The 27,214-nt window shown below is 43.6% G+C and overlaps 1 protein-coding gene across 4 annotated transcripts in view; it reads right to left on the reverse strand.

Annotated features, from left to right (window-relative positions):
- Positions 1-27,214, reverse strand: part of LOC131979856 (zinc finger protein 521) — a 101,406-nt gene that overhangs the window by 29,696 nt on the left and 44,496 nt on the right. For 2 of the 4 annotated variants that reach the window (XM_059343912.1, XM_059343909.1), the window contains exons 4-6: positions 22,417-25,928; positions 22,186-22,270; positions 21,813-21,845 (exon numbers count right to left, since the gene is read on the reverse strand). In XM_059343912.1, coding sequence (XP_059199895.1) covers positions 21,813-21,845; positions 22,186-22,270; positions 22,417-25,572 — 3,274 coding nt within the window. In that variant the 5' untranslated portion in view covers positions 25,573-25,928. The remainder of the gene's footprint in view (positions 1-21,812; positions 21,846-22,185; positions 22,271-22,416; positions 25,929-27,214) is intronic. The other 2 variants (XM_059343911.1, XM_059343910.1) reach the window with 2 other exon arrangements.

Here is a 27,214-nt window from a genome sequence, read left to right on the forward strand (position 1 = left end):
CGAATGTGAAATCTCCGACAGCGATGCCCCGCGCTTTTACCCCCTACCTCCGTGGCTGATGGGTAAATTGGAATGGCGCTCCCTGCTGGCGCCGAGAGCTCCGAACAGACAGCAGTACACACATGCTGAGGCGCCCCTCGCACGCTCTGTCTAATATAGTGGACATGCACACTCTCTCCAAGCTGCAATATCCATGCACAGACACACGTCCACGCACGGATGTACACATGGGAACAAACACACACACGCAGTCACACATCCACAGAAAGCTTCAGGTAAATCACAGCCTCATAAACATACACAGATGCAAGGTAAGTGTTCCATGCATGATCTGTTCGCCCTCATCTGCATAAAGATTGAATATATGATAAATAAACAGATACCAGGAACTGAGTCAATATATGTTCAGATTTAAATGTGCATCATCTGGAATGGCTCAGCTTGGGTCTTTCTTTTTGTTGCAGAAAGTGCACCTGACTTGTGTTGCCATAGTTTCTATGTTATGTGTATAATACAAGACAGAACACACATAACAGAAAAACTGTGAAACTGCAGAGTAAAACAACACATAGTTAGGTCCACAGAGTGTAACATAAACAGTGGAACTTGGCGTGATTTCAATAAGAATATTGTAAAACTAATAAATACAATCAGTGTAGAGGCTATCTGTTTTTCTTCTTAAATGTGGCCAGGCATCAGGGTAGGATTTCCCAGAGGGCTGGTTTAGCTGTCCGAGGCTTCCTCTCCATCTATCTGTCTATTTTTCTCCTCAGTCGATGCTCTGAAGCATGCGTGAACGGTTGAGTCCACCCTCAAATCGCAGGGACGTCCTGAAATAGTCAATGGGACCTGAAGGGGCTAAAGATCACTGCAGAAGAAGCCACAGAGGCCTTCCTGTCAAAGGCAGTGCTTTCAGGGGGCCAGGGGTGAGGGGGAGCCAGAGGGAGAGAGCCAGAGACATGACACACATTTCATTACACTTAAACCAACTGTGGGTTCAACTTAGAGCCCTGGATTTCCAATGGTGTCTCAAAGGATGGAGTAAGTGGAGGTATAAGAGAATGGTTTTTTACAAAGAACACAATGGGTAGGTGGACAAAGGCAGGCAGCTGGACTAATTGCTTGGGGGCTTGTAGGAATATTTTTCTAAGTACTTCTGTTTAAAGCTCAATTTAGTGGCGTACGTCACTCTGTTGAACATTAAATGTAAATCTCCAAACTCCAGCTGCAATTAGAAAGGATATTATGATTAAGTGTTATATTTCACAACGCTTGCATATATTTGCAATTTATCTTTTAATATCTAATATGTTTTTCTGTAATTACAGCTACTGTCACACATTTCTTGGCCAATTTTTACAAATTGTTTAGCTTTTGTTTAAGTGAGGGCATCATCAGATGAATTTTCTCTCCTCTGTTCACTGGCGTCTGATGGCTCCGTTTAATTTCTGCCCATAAACACAACCTGAGATGGGCCTTAGACGAGAGCGGAGAAAACAGTACTTATCCCAGACATGCCCAGAGTGGTCTTTTCGGCGAGAGCTCTCCTGGTCTTGTAGAGAGACTACTTGTCCATTAAGACTGTCAGAGGATGCTCTCAGAAATGAGAGGCTGTATCTCTGGAGAGGCCTGCAGGGAGCATGCCCAGACGGGGGCCGGGGTTAAAGGAGAGTGAGCTGGATGGGTGTAGTGCGTGGTGCAATTCTGCTCAGGGTTAAGGGAATCTGCGCACTGTTTCCTGGCTCTAGTGTACAGTACATTCTTGCTCAGCGACGTACTGTAAAGACACACATTTCGACACCATTGCAACATTATAGAAAATATAATTTGCAGCCTAACCTACTTTGCTTTACAAAGAATTCTCTATTTAAAATTCCTTAGAGTATTATCAAAAGGGCTATAGAATTACAAAACGCTATTATTATTGCTCGCTTGGGGGGAGCCCTCGCTCATTAAGCTTCTAAGATGTCGTGGGTTTTGATTATTCTATCAGCTACATTCCCTTATTATAGTGACAAACTCCTGCTATTTTGTTGCCAATCTCCTTCCAGCTGTCATATCTTTTGAAAGATCACAAAAACCTTCAAACACACTTGTGATATGTCTTCAAATTCACCAGACATCGCTTGATTCCCCCATTGAATTTGTAGGATTAACTTGAGGAAGAAACGTCTCATATTTCTTAACTGCTTGCTACGTCTGACATCAGAGTGTATGAGATTCTAGCATACTGGTATTGTCCAGGGGAGGGAACCCTCACTCTAACCGTCAGCGCTCCTCCAAGTGGGACAGAGATGATTAAAACACACCATGGCTGTGACTGACAGACTCCCCACCGCTTCTAGAAGATGACATGTCTCCAAGTCACACAGAAAGCAACTCCTCTAATTTTAACTCTGACTACAACACCGACCCCCTCTGTCAAAACCCACAAAAAAACAGCCATGCTGAGATTCTTAACCACAATAAAAGTGATAACAACTAAACAGAGAAATAAGTTTAAAAACAACAACAGGGAGGGTGGAGACAAAAGGGGTGAGAAGGCGCCATTTCCCTCAGGTGCACACAAACAGCAGGAACCTGTGAGCTTGTGACAACACCTTCAAACATTTCTGTTACTTTCACAGAAATATCTGATGCTGATGCTCCAATGTGATGCTTCCGCAGCAGTCTTGTCCCAGCGCACATTCGACTTGGCAAGCTCTTGGTTACCAAAAAGAAAAAACACTCTCCTAACGGACTGTGTTTGACATTTGTCATGACAGGAATACAGTGAGAGGAAAAAAAAAGAAAAGAGGAGTGAGAGGTGGGAGGGGAAGAGGAAAACGGAGGAGTGGCACAGGGTGATCGATGTGTGAAATTGTATGTGTGAAAGAAATAATTCAGCATTCTTTGGGTTTGTTGCAATTTTCATTTTTCCACGATAAAGAGGACAGAGGGGGGTTTCCTGTTATTGTCACGTTGTGTAGAGAGCTCAGGGTCGCGTACTAAATGATTCACAGAAAACGGAATCTTTTACATTGGCGTCAGCAATTCAGCCAGGCGCCCTTGTGGGGGAATTCTTTTTGTGTGTTTTTATTGAAGTCTGCACTGAGCGCGCCCAAAAGCTCTGACAGGGGGCCCCCGAGGGCGCTTGTCTTCACCTCCAAATCATAAGATGGAGAGACGAAGCTCCCTCTGTGCTCTCAATTATACCCCTCAACACCCCCTCTCGCACACAGACTCGCAAACCTGCCCTCCCCACCCAAAAAAATAAAACAGAAGCAGAGAAGAAAAGCCTTCAGTAATACAGTCCCAGTGGAGGGCTCCACGATCGCTCTGCGCTGCTGGAACAGCTGACAGGCTCGATGCGGCGGGTCCATTCCCTGCGGTCTGTCAGAGTTGGTGCTACAGGATGACGGTTAGTACTTCTCTGGGGATGTGGCTTCTTTGCGTGCCCCTACGTGGCCCTCACATGACAGGCCCATGCTCTGACCCATGGAAGCACAGTGGCTTTGCCCCAATCACTGCTGCAGATAGGTGTAAGTCTGGGTTACGTGTCCCCTCATGTCTCTTTACCTCTCCCATTTTCCCCTGTGAATGGGAGACCCATCTGAGGCTCCTGGCACATTCAGAGGATGTTAGGGGGAGGGGGCAGCGGCGAAAGGGGCAGAAAGAGGAGTGGGTGTTGCAAGAGGGTTGGTGTAATTTGATCAGAGGGCACAGCTGCATAAACAGGGGTATCGAGGAATTTCTGTCTGCTTGATGGAATTGACTTTGCATGAATGGCCCCTCTTTTCCCCCCAAAATGGGCCATTTTCCACATGTCTCAATGAATATAACAACGGCTCCAGCAATATGAGCGTAATACTGGAACTGCAACACCAGCTAGGGGTAGCTTGAGTCTTTTCTCGAGCTGTGAAATTCTCCCTCTCTGGCTGTCTCTGCTAAAGACCTCATCCAAGTCCTGCTGCCTGACCTGTCAAAAGCAGCCCCATCCTCTCTAAAATGCCCAAACAAAATAAACCAACAACCGCTGGCAGGGTCAGAGGGCAGCTGCTCTGGGTGCCTGGACTCTGGCGGGCCCTCTGATTGGTGGAAAGGGCAGTGAGTAAAAGGGAATCTTTTCAAAGTGAAATCTCCAGCTGATGGCTTAGAGCTCCACACCCCACAGTTTGTTTCTCTTGCTGCTGTCAGGAGTTTTGCCTGAGCCATTTGGAAGGATTAGAAAAAGTGGGGGAAGAAAAAACTCAACTGGGCAGATCGTGTGTACTGTAGGGTCTGAGTGATGGCTCCAGGACCCCTCGGAGAGTGATAAACCTTTGACCTTGACAGCCCCCTGTGGTGACCCCTGACCTCTGGCTTTGTGCCACAGACTCAGTGAGACAGGTGCAGGCAGGAGAGTGACCACACCCCCACTGTCCAGGCAAAAAATCATCCGACCTATCTGTCCTGATGGTCTGGACTCTCAAACTATGTCAGGAAAAAATACAAAAACAGCAGCCGATGTAGCTGTATAATTATATATATATATATTTGCGTGGGAAACATGCCGGTATTAGTTCTGTGACAAAAAAATGCTGTATAGCAGGATACAGTCATGCTGCATTTACTAAACTGAAAAACCTATATATGGCAGTAGATTAAAAGGAAAGATCACCCAAGAATGAAAAAAATAAATACTTTTCCTCTTACCAACAGTGCTATTTATCAGTCTAGATTGTTTTGGTGCAAGTTGCCAGGTGATGTTGATCCATAGAGATGTCTGTTTTCTCTTGAATATAATCAAACCATATGGCACTTTGCTTGTGATGCTCAAAGAGAAAAATATGTATATTTTGATTTTGTAGTATAACTGTTCCATTGAAGGCAGTTGTATGAAAACAAAAAAAAAGCTAAAAGGCAGACACTCAGCTCCTGGTACAGAAGCTCTACGTGGAAGATGAGGAAGGTTTTCAAATGGAGTAACTTCCATTTTAAAAGACCACTTAGTAAAATGACACACACTGTTATGTAAGAAATACAAGCATGAATATGATCGAACTGGAGGTGTGTGGTGAGTAGAGGCACAATGACACGTCATGCGGCCTCGTTTTCTGCTCCGCAGCGGGCACTAGCTCCAAGGTCGCGCCAGTCCGCGCCAGCCTTTCTGCAGATCCATTTCCTCTCCCTAGGCACTTCCCTCATGTTGTTGGCCCAGTGATTCAGTGCCTTGCATTAAGAGCAATTCACCTGCCTCCGGCGTCCCAGTGGCACAGGTCCCCTGGGGAAACCAGGTGGAGCATAAAAAAGTTCCACATATGGTAAAGTCAAGCTGCTCGGAGGCTGCCGAGTGTCTGCTGTGGGGATAGAGGCTCCTAAAAGGCCCAGCTGGTACTTGGAAAAGGGCTTCTGCATTACTACACCTCAGTGTCTGTTTGGGCTCCCCTTTGGAAAGTGTTGGCCGGCGCACATGACCAGCCATTTTAGATTTCTCCCTCTACCCTGCCTCATCCCTCGCTCCCTCCCGCCTTCCAACTGGTTCTGTATCCAATTGAACATTTGGTCCTCCACTGCTGGTTAATCAAATTCCTCCATCTGGCCCCCCTATCCCAGTGGAACACAAAAGGTGCAGCCTGAGCCCGGGTCCAAGTGCATATTGGGAGGGAGGAGGGGGGATGGAGACAGGGACTGCCTACCTAACTTACACAGCCCAGTCAACTAGATCAGGTAGAGAGCACGAGGCCAGGCCTGATCGTTTTGGGCAAACAGGAACAGCTTGGGACTAAGTATCAGAGCCCTGCTGTTCATATAGAGCTCAGGGACGGCAGTGGGTTCATATGACAGTAGGAGGGTTTTATGAGCTAATACCTCCACATACACTGTAGAATACAGAGTAGAGTGGAGCCTAAGTACTACTGGCTACAACAGAAGGGAGGCACTGCCCTGATGTTATTTAGTCTCCGTGGCAGTAGAGGGCACTGCTCTTGGAAAACTATGCCCAGGAACAAAGAAAAAAAGGAAGAAAAAGGCTATAAAGACATTTATGTTAAAACTGCAAATTTGATTGTTGTCTCCCTACACTGCTTCCTTGAGTTCAAAGTAGCAGTGTGTCAGTAACAAAGCAGTGTCTAAGCCTGTACTCTGATCAAAAAGAGCTATCTTAAGATATCACACAAAGCCAGCAGTGATCTTTTAATCCCCCAGAGAGACTGTGTAGCCTTCACAAAATATCTCCTTAACTACATATTTATTAGAAGAGACCTTTCAAAAAGCCGTCCTGCTGCACAAAGTTAAACAGGTTTTTAAACTGCAGTCACTTCCACAAAATGCTTCCCTTACAACTGTGACATATCCAGCTGATCACGTCTACTCCGTGCTCTGATTCAGCAGGAGAACCTGAGGCGAGGTGAAGACGGGGACATGGAATGAGTCACAGATATGGAAACACATGGCATCTCAAGTGCTAGCTCTACCCGTATATAACATCTATTGTATGATTTCTATTCATGTCCAACCATCCTTTCCCCTGCCAGGTGGCAAAACATGTGTCAATAATTAAACTGCTTTTACATAACAGGATACAGGAACACAATGCAATTTGCTCCCCATATTTCATTGGGCCTTTATGAAAGCACATGAGAGAGTGTAATTAATCAAACCACTGGAATATGTGAACGGCAATTTCCACTTAATGGCACTTACAGGGATTGGGTCCCTTAAGCACCACGTTCTGTCTACCAAACGAGCGGGATTCATTTTCATCTTCATAGTTCAGACAATAAAACCTGGTGTGGATGTTAAACAACACCCATTTGACATTAGGAAGTCTGAAAAACAACATCAGATTGGGTCCATGTGGCCTGGTCTCATGATTTTGGACGCACCATAACTGCAATATGCTTAACTCAAATTAACTCATTCAGAACCAAATTATGTTCCAAACACACACACACACACACACACACAACCACAAAAAATATATTGTAATGGTGGATTTTCTACTCTATTCACCTACAGTATAAATCATTGACATTTATATATAAAGAAATAGATTAAAATAATTTTAGTTTTTTTTCGTCCATTCCAATAGACGCAGAACGCACCAATACTAAGAATGACAATATATATATATATATATATATATATATATATATAAATATATATATATATATGTATATATATATATATATATATATATTTATATATATATTTTTTTTCATTAATGGTTAACTCATCAATGTAAACCTTATGCTGAATATATTGCATGTGTATTTTGTATTTTATTTCTAAAATAATTAAATTTTTTTTAAATTGAATTATCTCCAGAGTTGCATATGCCGTATACATAATCTCTAGGATGCATTACAGGCTGATTGTATCATTCGAGAATCCAATCAGAACTGTCAGAATAAATCAAAACTGTATGTTATTTTCCTCCTTTTCCCTGACATTCAGATCACTAGGCCATTCTAATAGACAGGTTATTTTTTAAATATCCTGAGTAAAAGCTATTAATCATTTATTTTGACATGTATAAGTAATATAACATCTCATGTTTACTTTAAACACAGTTTGAACACAAATTATTTACTTTAAAAATATGAATAATAGATTAAAATTTGCCTTGCGCTTATTCCTTGCCTCACAGTCGGCCATATTTGCTGAAAAAGGGGTTGTGGCTCTACTGCAGTCCACTTCAGATGATGTGGAACGCTGTGATTGGCTAATAGACATCCAGTGAAATAAATGTGTGCATTTGGCTGGTCAGATGACAGTAAACATAGAGCTAGACCATTGGAATGGACGGAGGATATGAACGGGTTCAGGATGAACTACAACAGTCATATTTGTATGATTTTGACTTCTGAAATGATTATTCTTTTAACTGATCTTCCCTTGACCTCAAACCTGAGTGTATGCTCTGTATTCACTCAACCACAGGAGGCTAACCGCCTCCCAGCCAGGGACAGGAAGAGGATCATTCACTGCTTTTAGTGGCTTTCTGTGAGAAGATGGTCCTAGTCTAAATGGCACCCATGTCCCTAAAAGTGTTTCTCTCTCCCCCACATCTCTTTCTCTCTCCCTCTGCCTCTCCAAAGACTCCTCTAAGTGCAGCATCTTGTTTCAGTAATTCAGCCAGGGCAGAGACAGTGGAGAGAGGAAAGTAATCGATTTCTCTCTCATTTGGTTCCTCCTAGACTTGCTGTAAGGCCTCTTGGGGAGTTCTGGACTATTGGACAGGACAATGTTATGGGAAAGAGTGTCATTGCGTTTAAGGTCATCGTTACACCAAGGTTTCATTTTGAGTGTATTTTTATTGGTGTGTGGAACAAAGTAGACAAACAAACAATGCTGCTGCCATTTCCAGGATGGCAGACATCAAGATATGCCCTCCCTTTTCATAACGGCATCGCCATTCTGAATGATAGAGAGAGATATCATGCACTACAGCAATATGATCCACTGCAGAGATACACTCTGAAAACTGCTGCTGTGTACCAAGCTTTTAGTCAGGTCCATAGGTAAACCTTGTGTCTATAAAAAGGCACCATTACTAAATAATTTAGAGGAAATGACTTTACTGTATGATTACTATTTCTGCTTCATGCGTCATGTCATCTTTCCAAAAGAATGAGTAAAGAAAAAAAAGGAGAGTGGAAAGAGAAACGGCCAGATGACATGTACGATTGGGAGTTTCATTGCAATATGAGACATCCACTACTCTAAATGAACTGCACCTATTTCTCTCCCATAATGAATACTGGTATTAAGGTTTGGCATATTGAATCTGTTTGTAATAACTGAAATGGAGCTGCTTACAAAATAAGTGTGTTTTTTAAGGAACAAATTCATTTTTTTTATGAACAAGTGTGTGCCCAAAGTTGGGCGGTAGGCCTAAGTAAGTAACTACGGGCGTGAAAAGTAAAAAAGCCAGTGGGGAAGTGAGTTAAACCTACATTCTTTCGAATGACCAGCAGGGGGCGACTCTACTGGTTACAAAACTAAGTCAGAATGTGTACAAGAAAACATATCACTTGATTTATTACCTCAAGTAAACATTTTTCTAACAAATGTTGAACATTTAATGTGACGTAACACATTAACGTAACATTTTGGTCACCTAAAAAATATATTGTTCAGTGTGTGGTTGCACTAAAAGAGACTGTAAGGAGCTGGCATTTAATTTGTTTTAGTATGTAACTTTGTGTTTAGTTGAATTATGAATGCAAACAAATTCAGCTAGCTAGTTCTAGCAACCTAGCTCCTGCTCCGCTAACAGTAACTGTATAACTTCCCTAGAGTCCAAATATGGTCACTCCTATCTCCGTAAAAACCAAGATGGCGACGACCAATATCGCAAAATTGAGGCTTCAAAATGGTAACAAATGGGTGGCAAAACAGAGGCTACCTTTATATAGCAAATTCCAACCTCATATTTAAGGATGAAATTTAAATAATCTGCATTAGAGGTATGGTGGTTCATGCTGTTGTTTGTTAACATGTGGCATGTTCTTTGTATCAACAGCAGCAATATCCAGAAAAAAACAACAGGGAAAATACAGCCTGTCTGTCCCTGTAGGAATTGTTATTATTGGGCAGTGCCAATGAAGTCTTTCCTCAGCGTTTCATCCTCCCTATCTGGCCTCATCAACAGGTTTGGGGTTGGTTTAGCCCCTCTCTCCAGCTTGCATCTCCTCTGTATTTGGGCCCTTTATGGTTTCTAATCATTCGTTCTGTGTTTCGACTCCACACCAGCCTGCTAAATTCTTAATAACAGTCAGTAACTCTCAGGTTGAGCTTCCATTCATTTACATCTGATTGAGATATTCTTGCACACACCAATTAAAAATGCAATACAACTACCTGCAGATCTTGGCATGTATTATTTTCAAAATAGAGACCAATCTCGTGTGTCATTAAGAGTGCGGCAGCTGCAATACAAACAAGACAAATCTATCTATTGTTTATTACCTCCTCGGGCTTTTTACCCAGAGGGCAGAATGAGAGAGGGAGGGGCAGAGGTCACCGTAATTACCATTCACTCCCTCCTTGGAGTCAGACAGTGCTAAGACATGCATTGGCAAATTCCATGGCAGCATCGTATATCACATTACCATAAAGCCCCAAAGAGCTAACCTTTGTTCAATTCCATTTGATTCTAAGAGAGGAAAACAGTCTCACTGACAGCCTCATCCACCCTCAGTGTTTCATGAGTTCAGTTGTTTGTCTTTCAGTCTTGTGACTGCTCTTGCTAAAGATGTGCTATTCCAAAAATAAAGCGTCAGGGGACATGGGGGATCATTGAATCATCCTGGGTAGAATATCACATCATCTGGAGAGCTTCAAGGTTCAGTCTCAAACTCTGCCTGAGAAAAAAAGGCAGTTCGTCTTGTAAATAAAACACAGTGTTTAGCTCTGAGCCACTCTATATACATGGTCTACTTTAATAATTGTGCTTTCTATGGTTGCTCACATTCTGATTAACAATTACATTGATTTATATTTTTCATGTGACACTTAATAGTGCGCCCCTGGTATTATAGAATTCACCTGGAAGCGCTCTCCATTTTGGCTTCTGTTGACGAACAACAAAGCGCTTGCATTTGCAGCATCAGTACACTCTAATATGCCTGTTGACTGAAAATGAGAGCACCAGTGCTGACAGAATGTGAAATACTGTTACTGAGCAGAGGAAGCTTAGTGGCGATGTCTTCAGTCATGCTTAAAACCGATGGCTTTGGCTCTCTGTGGCAATCTTTAGGCGCCGTGGAAGGACAAATGTTGCAACAGAGGATGAAAGAAATGTAAAGATGAGATGGGGCAAATAGCAACCAGACAGGATAGACGTGAGAACTGTAGACAACACAAACCAAAGGAATAAAAACACAAAAAGAGAAAAAAGAAAGAGAGAAAGAAAGAAAGAATGAAAGAAAGAAAAAAGAAAGAAAGAGAAGGAGAAAAAATAAAGGAAGACAGAAAGAGAGAGAAGAAAGAAAGAAAGAAAGAAAGAAAGAAAGAAAGAAAGAAAGAAAGAAAGAAAGAAAGAAAGAAAGAAAGAAAGAAAAAGAGATCTGTGAATTTCCCCTTCCTCCCCTGAGACCTCCCTTGATGCCAAGCATTCATCATCCAGCCTCTAATATCAGTTATTCTGTGGCTCCTCTGCTTACAGCAGAATTAATTTCTGCTTTAATTACTCTCATCGGCGGAATGCTGATGAAGGAGAGGGACGAGGCATTCTGGGACTCGGGCCTCATTCCACCGCTTTAATTTGAATGAATTCCACCCGGAGACGCTGGCAAACAACTGGCAGCCGAGCCCCGGGAGCCACTCTGGGACTGCGCAGAAGAGCTGCAGCCATGGCCCCCACCAACCTAGCTACCTTGTATGTGCGTGCCTGTGTGTGTTTTGCTTGCTTGTGTGTATTACGCGGAGCACGTTGATTGTGCGCGAGGCTGAGCGTTGAAGTGAAAAGGTAGGGAGAAAGAACACACAAGACGAGCGAAAGAGAAAACAGATTGATGGATTGAGCGATGAGTGTGTGCACAGTGTGTGAGCATGTTTACAGTGTTTGTGTTTGGGCGTGCACATGCCTGAGTGCACGCTGTGCGCATGTTTGCATTCATATGAATGTACTGAGGGATATATGGGGTGAGAAAGTGGAACTGTAAACGATTTTATACAGAGAGAGACGGTGAGAACAGATCCACATGGACACGAAACATATGAAATATGAAAAACATCACTGACTGCAACCCACTGTGTAACATAAGTGTTGGTTGGAGAGCAAAAATCATTAATAGTTAATTTGATTATTCCAGATATGGCACATCATACTCCACTAACAAACCCCTAGTCTGTGAATCATACAGGAACTAGCAATATAAAAAGGCAAACTAGGAAATGACTGTATGAATAGGAAAGGGCTGTATGTGAGAGATGCACACAGTCCATGTTTGCATAATGAAAACAACTGCAGAAACAGTATAATATCACAGCAACCACGGCAGAGGAGCAGGGAGAGGGGCCATAATTGACTTTTCTCCAAGCCAGCTTGGTTGTTACAGAATGTAGCATATTGGATAAGGATTGTGATTGATTATGTGGGTCTGCCATACCGATTCGTTTGATTAAATGTAACCATGGGTTTCTTTTCCAAGCCCTAATGAAGCAGCAATTTGAAACTGAGAGACCGGAGGAGGCTGAGCCAGGCTGCTTTCAGCCCCACGCAGTCTATCCGTGTGTGTATATGAGGTTTCGAAACAGAAGTCATCACACGACATCCTGCCACTGCACTTCTCTTAGACTACATAAGATGCGGAAGATGGAGTTGGAGTTGGAGTAAGGGCATCACTCCATTTTGTGGTGGGGACATAAGAGCTCAGACTAAAAAAATAAATAAATTTATGCAAGGTTATAGGGGATCGGTCAGTGCAGATAATTACGGCTGGTCAGGAAAAAAATGTACACTGTGCGTCAAAAGTGAATAACGTTGTCTACAAAAGAGTCAACAATCTAAAAATATTCAACATAACATAATTGATCGCATATTCATATGCATCACATCCACAGCCGGAGCTGATTGGCGCAAAAATCAGTAGGGAAGGGGAATAATCCTTTCTTCTTTTTTTTTGACAGTACGCATTTGATTCTTCTATATTTACTTTGTTTCTTATTGAGCAAATAAACCCTTCTCATTTGTTAGTTCTTGGTTCCTCTATTTCTCAGAACATTTTTAACTCATTAGGCTTTTAAAAAAAGTGATGGAAATATATGCCCAGTGTAAAAGATGCCTATTTTTTGGAATTATTTTTGATTAAATCAATTAAAAAACTAAAATACGTATTTACAAAACTCTGATTAAATAAGTCTAGTATTAGCGTTCTGCTGCCAGAATAGCCTGAAATAATAGCAAGACTCAATGAATAATTATGTGGCATAAATCTCTGCAGGGAAAACACACATTTCCCCTCACAGCAGAGTAGCATAACTATAATTAATATGTATGCTGGTATTGTATATGAGGAAGGTGCTTACAATCTGGGGTGAAATCACTTAAACTAACTCGCTGTTTAACTTCATCCCACATAACACAATTCATCTCCTCCAATTTTATGTTCGGAGCCATCCCTCCTCCAGTTCAGCAGAGGGCAGGGAGGTAGGTGGGTGTGACCTCCACTGACCCTGAAACCTCTGGACAGGTGGGCGGTGGCCTACGTGCACTGTCCGTTTTGGCAGCAGCTCTCTTCCACTCCCCGGCAGGGAGCTCGGGCCATGATGAGCAGCTGGGTCGCAAACACTAAGCACATTAATATCTTCTTAATGATAATAATCATTATGGCATAAGCACCTTCCCCAAAGTGGGAAGGCTCGCAGAATGTGCCAGAGTAGCATCGTCGTTAAGGTAAAAAAACGGAGATGAAATGACTCTTTTAATGGGCAGCAACTTACAGCCACCAGTATAATGCAGACACTAATGTAATAATGTGATAATGAGATACACCGAAGACATTAGGGGGACCAAAAACTCAATGAAACCAGAGTGAATGAATAAATAAAATCTGTACTTGAAACTGGGGTTGACACAAACACCACAGCAGATATACATTACAGAATATATCATATTATATATCATACTGCATGTTTTTATATACTTGACTGTGTTACAGATGTGTGTTTTAATTACTAAGATTTCTTCATACTTTCTGGAGTTACTGGAGTACTTCACCACCTTGTGTCCCTGTGCCTTTGAATCCATGAAGTGCTACAGCATTTCCCGTATACTTGCCTCATTTAATATAACTGTCAGTATTCACCTATCATAGGCCATTATCTGTCTCATCCGCGTTCATTATTGAAGCTAATGATCTGTTGTCCTCTCTGCTCCCCATTGAAGGAGGACTACATTAAAAGTCTCTTACTAACTTAATTAGTAATTATAAATGTTAAAGATTAATCAGAGAGTGAGTGGCTTAAGGTTTGCGTCTCTAGGCAGTGCTGGGACAAATGGAGAGACAAAGAGGCCATGTCGCTTCTGTGTTCACACTCCACTGTCATGCTGGAAATGGAACGAGATGTAAGAAAAGTATAGACGTGTGCTATTTTAGCTCTAATGAACACAACGTGTGTTTTAGCATTGCGATTGCATTTTGAATTAAAAAATGTCTGCACAATAAGAGCTTACTGTATCTGCTTGAAGCTACAATTCATCCAGCCAAATATAGATTGTTGTTTTCTTTCTATAATCTACAAGCACTACTGTAGTGGATAAAATGCTGTTACAGGAAGCTGCATTTAATATGGTAACCTATGATGCATGCAGTACTCACATTATCTCTTTCTAACAAGATGGAAATAGATCCCCTTAATTAAATCCTGGGTGTACACTAATTCCTTACTAAATCTGCACCTCTCTGACAATTCCACATTAGCAGCGCTGTGCACTCCAGTAAACATATAAGCACTGATATCAACATTAAACCTTAATAACTAATAAAGCTTTCATCCAGGGAGTTCCTGTGTGATTTCCATTAATGTGGGGGGAATCGCCCAGGACCATCTCCCTGTTTTCCGGAGCATGTTGACGCTCAAGCCGGGGGGTCGGTACTCTCGGTGCAGGAGGGAAAACAACATGGAACTTTAGCTATGCTGAGTTGTGGGATGGAAGAGATGCAAATTGTGTTTCTGCCTGAACTTCAACCATATGTGTAAGAGGAGCTGTTTAACATTTTGCAGTCAGAGGAAATGCATAGGGCTCAAAGAGAGCCAAAGAAAAAGTAAATAACAACTACTGCAAAGACGAGTAAAGATTTTACAGTAAACAACGATGGGTAACCATTTCGTAGCTCCGCATGCCCTCTCTCTTTCAGAGGAGAAATGGCGGTGCTTTGACTGTTGAGCAGGGAGTCCTATCACACAAGACACACAGAGTGGGGTGATGGCGGGGGGCTGGCCGGTGGCCCACAGCACCTGAAACCTATTAGAGAGCTTTGGAACATTCCACAGGGTTCTTCCATTTTGGCCAGAGGGCATCGTAAAGGTCCTCACAGAGAGGGTCGCTGCGACTCAGACGCCGACAAACAGCCAGCAAGGTGTAACACTGATATGGAAGATCGGGACATCTGAGTGTATATAAAAAGTATGTTTTATGGTGGTGTGTGTGTTGTTGTTAGGAAGAAAACATGTTGCTTCCACCAGATCCCTAACTGGCCTGTGGTCCCAGCTGAAAAGAAAAATGTGGTCTAAACATTTTCTGCACTCATATTCACAAGGATATTGTCTCCATAAAGGAACACTATGATTAAAACATTTACCGTTGGCAAGCCAAGCAAAACTTTTATCAACTTTTTATCAAATGGTTTGCCATCTGGACTTAAAACAGTAGGGGCCCAATAGTGAGCTGACACTAAAAACAAACACGCATAAACACACACAACCTGCTGCCAAATTTCTTGGAGATAGCCTTATCTTCTCCGCTATGTGTGTGTGTGTGTATATATGTGTTTTAGTGGTACCAAGGCCCATCTCTTTGGCTGGATCTGTGTCCATGCCTCAGTGTTATGCTCACTGGGTTTAGCTCTATGGGTGTCTGTGGCCTCTCCTCTGGCCGCCCGTGTCCATTTGCTCTGCGGGTATGGCAGGCCTGAGCTGACAGATGGCCGCCCCTCTCCATTCCGCTCCAGAGTAACACAGTAACTGGTTTTTCCTCCGCCGTTGACCTTGCCACAGCCAGCCAGCAATCCAGGCTGGCACTCGGCCTGTCGAACAGGAGGGTAATGAAGTCCAGCGCTGCTCACATGATTATTAAGGCTTTGACGCTGGGGGGCCTTTCAGAACCCTATCCCCCTCCCCTCTCCTCCCCTGTCTGCCGTTCACACAGCCAAAGTTCGATGAGGATAGTAATTCGTTACATGGTACTTTGTAAAACCACCATTGTGCACCATAAAGAGAGTTAAAACTTTTTTTGCGGGTATTCTTTTAGAGTCTGTTTGTATTCTAAAACAAATCTATCCACACCTATGAAGTGTACTTAACAACAATTTTGAGAATGACATTGACACTCTTTCCTATTCAGTAGCATATGATAGCTACTGGCGTCCCAGCGTGCATGTCATTCCAGAAACACACCAAGTAAGAGCCACTACACAAAGTTAGATCAAATCTGTCACACTAGTATTGGTGCTGACAACCTCTAAAAGCAATGCAATGGAGCAGCAGCGCACTGCTTCACTCTCACTGCAATTCTCCCTCACCACAAGCATCTCTAGGCACGCCTGGAACCCCGGTCCCATCAGGGCCAGGCTGGGATTTGAGAGGTGTAGGTTGCAGCTCTGACCTTTACTAAGGCAGGACTGTCTGTTTGCACTTCTCCCATAAGCCCCCCTCCACTCAGACTGCTAAGCAACCCCATCAGACCAGGGGTGCGCATGCACCCACGGCCTTGGTGACATCTCAGAGACCATGGGGAGGTGGAGCAATGCAGAGGTTAATTCTGATCATCCAGTATTTATGGGCTTCACTTCAGAACAAGGGTTGGCATTAACACTCTAAAGGAGACATCCCTCCTGTATATCAATAAAACATAGCCAGAAGCACAGGAAGAGCCTACCTTTATTCAGGTCGCCCAAGACTAGACTCGCATAGGAGGTTTGTAAAAGATTCCTTTATTAGATGATATCTTTAAATTCAAAGACAAAATGTAGAATTTAAAAACACTTTCTATGATGCCTATGTCTAAAATGCACTAGAAACATACTTTGCTTGATAATCTGCTTATAGCACTGTATAATTATAGCACTAATAAGTATTTATAATGCTTTATAACAATATTCATAACGTATTATAAAGTGTTTTAAAATGACTTCATCCTTTATAATTGCTGGTCACTTACAGACTTTTGCAAGGATCAGTTTGTTATCATTCTCATTGTTGTAGAACATTATTATAATGTATTACAATCACTGTTATAATGCATTATAGTGTGACTATAACATAAGTATGTTTATAATGCATTATAGACTTGGTCTTGCAAAAACAATGTCAGTGAGTGATCAGCAGTTATAAAGTATTATGATGTTTCACCTTATAACTCATTATATAATGCACTGTAATGTGCTTGTTTATTGTTTTAAGGCAATATAAATATTTACAAGTGCTTATAGCTACATTTAAACACATTATAATGCATTACATAAAACATAAGTACGTTTATAATGCCCTACAGACATGGGCTTCATAGAAGGTGTTACCTAGAATGTATAAATATAATCTGTAATATTGTACCTTACAAATGATTAGCTCAACAAATGAGCGCCGCTCATATGACCGCTGAGAGGAATTTGCCCTCAAATCACCATGGTGACATCAACCTACCAATTGCAATGCAGTAAGGGGCAGCAAGTGTTCGCTCGGAGTTTGTACAAACAGGCTGTATGAACTGAGAGCATCAGATATTTTCTCACATGTTGGCCTAGTCTGTGAAGTGTGGGGAAATGTCAGGAAAATCAATAGATAAGGACCACATCAGCCTGAGCTTGTCTGGCCTAGCAACAGAGCATCCCCATGGTGATGTCAATTACCTCTGCTTTACAACAAAAACACCAGGAAGAGCAAAACAGTCTCTGCAATGCTGTAAAACTTTTAATGCAGTCTCCTGGTTACATTGAGAAATTTGTAAGAAACTTCTTTTTTCCTTTTTTCCCCCAGCTAGACAGGTAGGTAGCATAGTGAATGTGAGAATCTTATTGATAGCTTTTTTTTTTTCTTCAGCTCACTCTGTTTTCTATTCTCCTCATGGACGCCACATTAGTCAGGGAGAGGTATAATGTAACGAGCAGTAAGGTGCGCATAATTGCATATTAGCAGCAACACACTTGGCTGCACGGGAGGTGACTGCGCTAACGAACAGAGAGGCGTTATTAATCACCAATTAATAAAAGCAGGCAGATATCACACTCAGTATATGGCACGCTTGGTTTCCTTTGTTTCCACTGGCTGGTCCAAGCCTGTTCTCTTATTTATTTCATAAGATTGATCCTGTTCCTGTGCCGTGTTGTCTATTGAGTTCTGACTCTGATCCAGCCCCCTAGGAGTCAAATGAGGAGGGTTTGGCCATGTTTGTTAGCAGATTATGTGTGTGTGTGCTCTATGAACGAGTCCCAGAAACTGAGGGAACACCAACAGACATACCTAATCAAAGAGGATTATAGGAAAAGAAATAAACAATGAAAATACCAAATTCTATTTATGCACCAAGAGGAAAAAAGGCACTTAATGGAGTAGTAAATGTGTTGCCACCAGGGCAGAGACAGTGATGGAGACCATGTAATCAACATACACTGGCCAACTTGCTCTAGGGGCCTGAAACAAGAGGATATGTGTCAAGGATAATTTGCGGCCCTTAGCAAGAAACAAAACAAGCCTTCCAGCTTCAAATACTGTTACAGTGTGCCTCCTGTCTGTTCCCCGACTGACAGCCAACGCAGTATGTTTTGCCAGGTTGGAGCACGGTTAATATGAAAATGTGAGAGCTAGATAGTGAGACAGAAGAGGGATGGTGGACTGAGAGAGGGGGGAAAGGAGAAACAGAGAACAGAGAGGAGGAGGAGAAACTAGAGGAGAGCTAAAGGCCTCTCACTCGCTCTCCTCTCCAGCTCTGTAACGGCCCACAGTGCTTGCTTCACACAGAGCGGCCAGCTGTACAGCAAATGTGCCTTTCCCTCTCCGCCCCCGAACCTTTCCACCCCTCCAGTGCCCCCCTCTGCCTGGGCCGACCAGGCCACCGGCTCCTCTCTGTGAGAGAAGGCTCCTCCCTGACTTGGCTTCAAGCTCAGTGCTGTCACCAACCCAAAAAATCTGTAGAGGTGACCCCAAAAACACTTTTCTGGGATGTGGTTTGGTTTGTTTGTTTACAATTGTCCTTCTGAGCACTGCCACCTTGGCAGTAGCTGCTTGGAATGGACAGGGGTGAGATGAGAATTGGATTGAAAGCAGATATAACAGGAAAGCGAAAAACCCTTTTCACCTTTAAAACCCTTTAAGACAGAGCCTGTGCTTCAAAACATGTCAGGGCTCTGAAAATCCACACAGGGACATTTGAAACAGTGCGATAAATGGGCCAAACGTGCCCCCCATGAGGCTCCAAATGTCATAGTTTACAGTGGGGTCAAAGTGAAGCAATGGGGTGGCATGATGGCATGCTGATAAAACCAAACAGGCTTTTGTGTCAATGAAAGACCTTCAAAGGTCCTCTTAAAAACAAAAAAGACGACTTTGTGAAAGCACTGTGATTTTAAATATTTTTTTTCCTCAATGCAATTACTACAGATCAAGATGGCAAATTAAACTGCAGGACGGATTTGTTTTCTAATCTCAAAGAAAAAATAGAAATAAAACGTTTGATAGTGACTGCAGCAGCTGAAAGCTGTATAAATCTGTGTGTCTCTAGAGAAAAATCGGACACCCTCAATTCTGTAAGTGAGCCATGCCAAAAAAACTCTAAACTAAAGAGTGGCCAGCTGTCTTCTGGCCTGCTATTAAATTGCTCCTTGGATGGTGGCGATATCATTTTTTTCTCCATAGGAGTATCACACCAGGTCCCCAAACAGAGCGACCAGCTGTACAGCAAATGTGTACTGATCCATCTGGGCCCTAGCAGGCTGCGGCCTCCATCTTAAAACATGTGGGGCCGTTCACAGGCTTGGCTGGGGCTGGTCTGCAACACACCCCTCTACACCCCATGGCCACCTCCTTCCCTTTCATTTACTTCTATTATCATAGTAAACGTTGAGTAGCTGGGCACCGGAGCTGTGCTTTATGTCTGAATCAGGACCGCCATCGTCTGAGTGTAATATCCATGCATCAAAATGTGCTGGCAGACGTACAGAAGAGGCAACCTCGGACTGATGGGAGGAGGCTGAGTGCACTTGGTTGAGGGAGACTATTGTATTACAAAGGCAGCTAATATGGACTTGTCTGGGTGAGACAGGCTCAGGTTTTGTTGTTCCATACACTTAGCACTATGGTTATGTCACGGCACATCACTATATATAGAGTTATCAGTGTGAACTGACACCATGGAGCGGGGCATGGATGAAAACAACACCCCTATGAATCCAGCGTCTGCTCCATTACCTACGCTAATAACGCTGACAGCTGAGCGGAGATGACCCCAGCCCCCTGTTTCCCCTCTCCTGTGCAGATGGCCATTAAAAGGAGAAAGTGTCCCCTTTTCAGTAGAGAAGGTATTTAGAGCTTTTCCAAATGAGTATTTTTTTTCCTGTGTTTTTGGCCCAAATTGGCTTTGCAGTGATTACAGGCCTGGATTGAATTTAACCCCATTCTGCATTAAAAGGGACCCATTCTTCTGTAGCTATATGAAACCTAGAGATCAGCGTAGGTGCGGTTACACAACTAATCTGAAGTTTTCTCGCATATACCTCTCCGGTCAAATATATTTTCTTTATTCGATTCATTTTCCTTTTTGTTTGTTTGTTGTACTGAATGCAATCCCTGCCTGACAACTTCAACCAAATTTTCATTACAATGAGTTTTGTTTTCTCCATATTTTAGAGAACACAAAACAAATGCTTCTAACAGAAACCCTTTTGAGGAGTCTGATGAAACCCGTGATCATGGTGAATACAAAGCAACGGCATATCAGAGAAGTAAGACATCAGACAATAACCCAATCACCTATCCTCCTGTTATCTTAAGCTGTCTGAATTCCACTATTATGGGGGAACTGTGTGCTTGTGCGGCTGACAGACATAAAATAACCAGTAGGGGGGTTTGTTTTCTACCCTCCCAGTGTGCTCCGTGCCTGCCTTTGCGAGAGAAAGGACTAATGCTGGCATGGTACTGTATTAGGCACCCCCAGTAGAATAGTGGGTGAGCAGATCGCAAAGATGAATACAAAATACACACCTACACACTCTCAGCTCGTCTCTCTCCTTTGCAAATACACCGAAGCATCAAAATCACAAATCACATGCTTCTGATTGTTTATGCACAAACAGTGGGTCCCTGATAGAATTGCCTACCGGTCCTGATAGAATTGCCCACCGTGTTTAAATTCACCTGCGCCTAGAAGCGTGTCCCAAACAGAGAGGCGGTTTGGTTCCAGATCAATGAGTCTCTCTCCCACTGAAGACAACAGATAATGCAGTGTAATGAAAGAGCCGCCAAACGAGCTGAATAAATGAATGAATAAAGGAACGTGAGACCGGAATTCAGACGCCTACTTACTGCAGGCAAGAAAACCTGTTTTCCAATTGTCTGTTCTCTACAAATTATTCTGCCTGCATACAAATGACAACCAAAAGTAAAGACATTTTGAAAACATGGAGGTTAGGCACTCTGTGTTTAGGAATCTTGTGACAGAAAATTAGAAATTTGGAATAATTTTCAGATACACAGTGTATTAAAATCAAATATCCATTTTTTCAGTTGATTTGACGTCATTAAATGCATGAAAGTATTTTACCAAAATGTTGTATTCAGATCTCAGTCATCTGAACAGACTACTTAAGTGAGGAGGCACAATAAACAAACAAACAAAAGAATGTACAGTAGCAATGTGGAGATTTTTCAAAAACTGTGGAATAGTATTTGGAATTGTAAACAGTTTGAATAAAATCTGTTTTTTGGTATTTTAATATTTCATTAATGTGTATATTTCCACTACTTCAAACTACCTCCATACAGAGTGGTTTGAAGTGGAGAGATTCTGCTCCACAAGCATGCACACGTACTATATTATACCATTCACATGCATGGGGAAATGAGGATGATGGGTTTATAAATGCACAACACTGGGGATGCAGTTGATGGTCAAAATATTAAAATAATTCCACCTATTTGGTGATGTGATCCAGATACTTGTGAGCCTGAATGAGACAGGGTCAAATATTTTATTACATATATCACATCAGTCCTTAGTATGTGATTCACCTTTTAAAAAACTATGAAAAGACTATGTCTGAAATTTATTTAAAATGATCAAATACTTGTTGTGAAATTTTCACTAATGATTTGTATATTGTATCGATGACGGTCACACAGAATCATTCCCTCTAACATTTAAATCGCACACCAAAAAGCCACATTGATTAAATTTATGCTACAATGCAGGAAAACATATTTTAACAGTTATTACACAAGCATTGTTTTTTTTTTATGAGTGCAACAGAAATTATAATGAATGAAACAAAAAGAGTTATTTCCTACCCAGCATGTGGTTGGCCACATGGACTTGGATGTCCCATTCACTGTAGAACACCATCTGACATTTGATGCACTGGTATGTCTTCTTCTGAAAATAAGACCAACAGGAAAGGTAGAATTATTATCAACTTTAAATATTATATTACACACAAGTAATCACTTTACCAATTTGACATAGCCATGCATAACAACAGCATGTTAAACCTTTTCCAATACAACACTGATTAACAATACCTCTTCAGTTTGTGAGGGACTGGCTCTCGGCATGGGGGACACCTGAGGGGTCTTGAGCTGCCCGCCGTTGCTGTCCCCACCCTGCTCCCGATGCACCGTCTGAATATGGTTTTGCAACTCTGCTTCAGACTCAAACTTCACATTACAGCTGGAGCATCTTGTCTTGGCAGCGGATGATGAGGACGTAGAAGAGGATGACGATGATGAAGAGACGGCTTTGCCTTTCCCTTCTCCAGGGCTGAGACTCTCCCCCTGGATCCACGCGACTGTAGTTGTTGCTGGAGTGGTGGCTCCACCATGCTGCTGCTGTTGCCGCCCTCCATTCACTGTCGGGCTGGAGCTCTTGGAGCCAGCTGCTGTCACGCAGGATGCACAGAGTCCGTAAGGCAGTCCATTGATGTCCAGCTTCACAAGGTCTAGTTTGGACCGGAAATCTTTCAGGCAAGAGGCGCACTTGAAAGGTTTTTGGATATGGTGTTGCTGCTGGTTGTGAGAGATGATGTTGCTGCGGCCCATGGGTTGTGGGTTGCCGCTCATAGTGCCTGTCTTTTGCATGTGGAAGGTACCATGGATCTTGAGCTCCAATGTAGAGGTGACTGTCTGCATGCACACGACACAGCGGAAACCTGTCAGGGAGTTCCTCAGGTCAGGGTGCATCTGGCAATGTTCCAGGAAGTCCTCCTCACTTTGCAGGGGCATCTTACAAATGCGGCAGCTGCCTGTGTCCAGACTCTTGCTATGGGTGACCTTGTGCTCAGTCAGGGTGAGCAAGGAAGGGAAGCGCTCCCCACAGATGGGGCACATATAGTGCTTGACAGGCCCAAGGTGGGTCTGCATATGTTCCCTCAGCCCGGCCTCAGAGAAGAAGGTGCGAGAGCAGACATTGCACTTGTGGTTGCCCTTGATCATATCAGCTTTCCTTTTCATCATGGCACTTTCACCAGGGCGTATATTGTGGTCCCTCAACTGGTGGTTTGTGAGGAGTGACTCCATGGTGTAAGATGCCCCACAGATGTCACACCCATACATGGGCTCTGCAGTGTCCACCTCCTCCTCACTTCCATCATGGCTGTTATGGGACTCCACCACAGACCCTCCAACTGCCCCTGGACCATGGCTGTTAGTGAGGAGACCATGGAGCTCAGCATCTTCTTTAGGCTGGCCATCGCCACCACTTACAGTAGAGCCATTAGCACCACAGTTCTGTGCCTTTCCCTCAAACACACAGTGTTTCTCCCTCAAGTGCTTCTCCAAGAGGACGATGGCGTGGAAGGCCTTACTGCAGAAGCGACAGTTATACTTCTTGCTGTGGGTGGTGATGTGGCACTGCAGCTCCACCTCTGTGCCAAAGGACTCCCCACAAAAAATGCAGCGGTGGGCACGGCCCTGGTTTTCCAGGTGGCTGTGCTTGACGTGTAGCTGAAGGTCAGTCTCATGCCTGAAGTCCCAGTTGCAGGAGGTGCAGCGATACACCTTTTTCTCATTGCTGTGCTTTACAGCCAGGTGGAGCTGGGTAGACACCTTTGAGTCAAACACCTCCTGACACAGAGTGCAACGAAAGAACACAAAGGTATGCATGTCGAGAAGGTGCTTCTGCAGGTCGTCCACTGAAGTGAACTGCTTGTCACAGCTCTCACAGATGTAATAAGTGGAGGTAATAGTGAAGTGAATTGTCACATGCTTCAACAAGGACTCTTGGTTGGGGAACTCTTTGTTGCACTGAGGGCAAGTGAGTTGAGGCTGCAGGATGTCCAGATGAGTTTTTAGGTGAGTTTGGAAAAGGTCCAGGCTGGTATACTTGGCTCCACACTGGTTACATATGAACTCACTGGCAGCACGTGAGGCTGAGCTGCCTTGTTTTGGCATGGTTTGTTCAACAGATATTGGAGAAGAGGGGCTGAGAGTGCGCAGGGATTTCTTTCCATTGTTGATGTAGTTCAGTGCCAGTGGAATGTTCTTGTGATTCTCCTTGATGTGCTTGTTGAGCTTCAGGACACTGTTGAATATAGGGGAGTTGGTGCAGTACGAACAGGAATACACCTCTACTATAGACTCCTTGGGAGTTACAGCCAAGGGGGAGTCAAAGCGCAGGCTTCCCCCATCACAGTGAGTCTGACGAACATGCTCCTCCAGGGTAGCCTCTGTCAAGAACCCCATGAAGCACTGGGGGCAGAAGAAGGCATTGCTCTCCTTTGCCACAGGACTGGGAAAGCCATGTGAGCAGCGAATGTGTTCCTGGAGGGCGTTGAGGTCACTCAATACCTCAGGGCAGAAGTTACATTGAAGGAGGGCGTCAGGTAAACTGACTAACAGGGCAGCATGGTCTTCTGCATTGTGCACCTGCTTAAGGTGTTCATTTAGATTTAATAAAGACGGCAACACCTCCAGACAAAACTGGCAAGTGTGAGCCTGCTCTGGCTTGTCCAGATGCATGGTTCGCAGGTGAATTTGAAGCACAGCCAAACTGGAGAATACTTGCTTGTTACAGTAGATGCAACTGTAGGAGACTTTTGGCTGTTTGGAGGAACGTCCTCCCATGTCTGATGTGTTCTGAGCTGCCCTCTTTCTCCTCCCCCTTGTCTTGGGCACAGGTGGTGCTGTCTCCACCATTGTGGAGCTGTCGACAGAGAGGTTGGAGTCAGGAGTGGTGCTAGAGACAGAGGTGTAGCCCACCGTCAGCAAAGAAGGGCTGTTGCTGTGGTTACTAGACTCAGGGAGCTGGTGGATGTCCATATGAGCATAGAGGTCCTCAACAGAGAGAAAGTGCTCGTTGCAGATAGCACAGGTGTGGCCCTTCCTGTCTCGGCTGTGGGCCTGGTCAATGTGAGTCAGCAGGGTGCCCTCGTCACTGAAGGGCTCATGGCAGTAAATGCACTGCAGGGTGGCACCCAGGCCTCCATCCTCTGATGGAGAGCACTCGGGGTGGCACTCAGCGATGTGCCTCTGGAGCTCCTCTGGGACATCAAAGCCCTCCTCACAGCGGCTGCATTTGCGAGTTTCTTTCAGCTTCCATTCGTCAGCTCTAGAAAGGCTTGAGCTGCTGCCATCTTTACCCCTTTCGTGTACTTGCATGTGGCCGTGGAGAGAGCTTGAGGAGAGGAAGCCTCGGCGGCACACGGGGCACTTGTGGGGTTTGTTAGAGGCGTGAGTTTTCATGTGGATTTTGAGGTGATCGCTGCGGGAAAAGGCAGAGTCACACTCTCCACAGTGATACTTTTTATCACCGGTGTGTAGCTTCACGTGTCGGTCTCGACTGCGCTTGTGCTTGAACAAGCGACTGCAAAAGGTGCAGCTGAAAGGGAGCTTATCGCCGTGGCTCTGTTCGTGACGCTTGAGGAAGCTTAATCGGCTGAAAGACTTGTCGCAGAACTGGCATGGGTACGGTAAGCCAGGTCCCCCTTCATCCTCGCCAAAATCATAGTCCTCGCAGTGTCCTGGAGAAGTCTGGTCCTTACTGGAAGGAGATGATGCTGGCCAAGAACACGATGGGTCATCCTCGAGATCACCACCGTCTGGAGGAGAAGACAGAAAGGAAGAAGAAGAGAGAAAGAGGGTATCAGGGGCAAGTCAGACAGAAAAAGATGGAGAGAGAAGGAGAGAGTGAGTAAGAGAGGTGTTTTGTAAGACTGTATTAGCAACTCATTTGTCTCACTCTTTAGAAAAGAAAAGGTGGGCCACCATGGTGTTATTTGTCATAGTAATTATAAGGTTGTGGTGCATGAATTTTGTATTCTTTGCAACTTGGACCATTTTTTCTTCAGTGGAAACAATACCTCTCCTTAGGTGTTATCTAAAAAGTTACACTTAAATATGCAATTTAAAGTATAATTAGAGAAGAGAATAAGTGGAAATACTTTTACCACAATTAACCTTGTATGTGGCCATGTAATGGCTTAGCCCACTGTGACTCAAAACACAATCTCTTTGACATTTAAAGCCAACACAAGACAATGGGTGTACTTTAGGATGTAAGCCCGGCATGAGGTAAATTAGAACATTTCTATTATTCCTGAACAATTACTAGAATATTTTTGAAAAACAAGAGCCCTTGAAATGACCTTAAGACACGAGGGAGAGAGGAAAAAAAAAACAGGGAAAAGCAGTTCTCAAGAGTGAAAGAGAAGATTAAATATGCAATTTAGACCACAGCTATGCATAGCCTTTAGGAAGCCTCCACTGCAAAACAGATGATTTTCATGAAACATTGGGCTTTCAGGACATCAGTCAATAGATATCAAATTATAGAATATGCATTATTATCATATTTTTCTGTGTGGTCTGTGCGAAGCCTTGAGGCAACTGATACAGGATGGATGAGTGTGGCATGTGCTGATACAGAGGGGGGCAAGGAGGGGACAGGGAAACGGATAGGGGAAGACAACTGAGTGCTAACAATCTCACTCAAGGACAAGCAGGTGCAGGGAATGACCAGGGAACGCCAGTCAATTGACAATGCAGCTCCCATTTGTGTTAGTTACTTTAATGTGTCCCTTTTCAAATCGCTTCTTTGCCGACATTCCATTCCCCTGGTTCACTGTACAGTGATATGAATGGAAAACACAGAGCACCACTTTCCACAAGTTCAAAAGGTTACAGACCACTTCTTCCCGCTGCCGAATTCTAAGTGCTGTGAACTTCCTTACCTAAATAAAACAACGTAATCCCAACCCCTTCAGAAAAAAAACTGTGTCAAAAGGCCAAAACTTGGAATGGGAAAAACAAGAGGAAACTGCAAAGATTTATGAGAGGGACGAAGGAAAAGCACAAGCTCTTTCCAGGATCCAACCTCTGTTCTCTC

The sequence above is a fragment of the Centropristis striata genome, chromosome 11 (genome assembly GCF_030273125.1).
Source record: "Centropristis striata isolate RG_2023a ecotype Rhode Island chromosome 11, C.striata_1.0, whole genome shotgun sequence".
Classification (NCBI taxonomy): Eukaryota; Metazoa; Chordata; class Actinopteri; order Perciformes; family Serranidae; genus Centropristis; species Centropristis striata.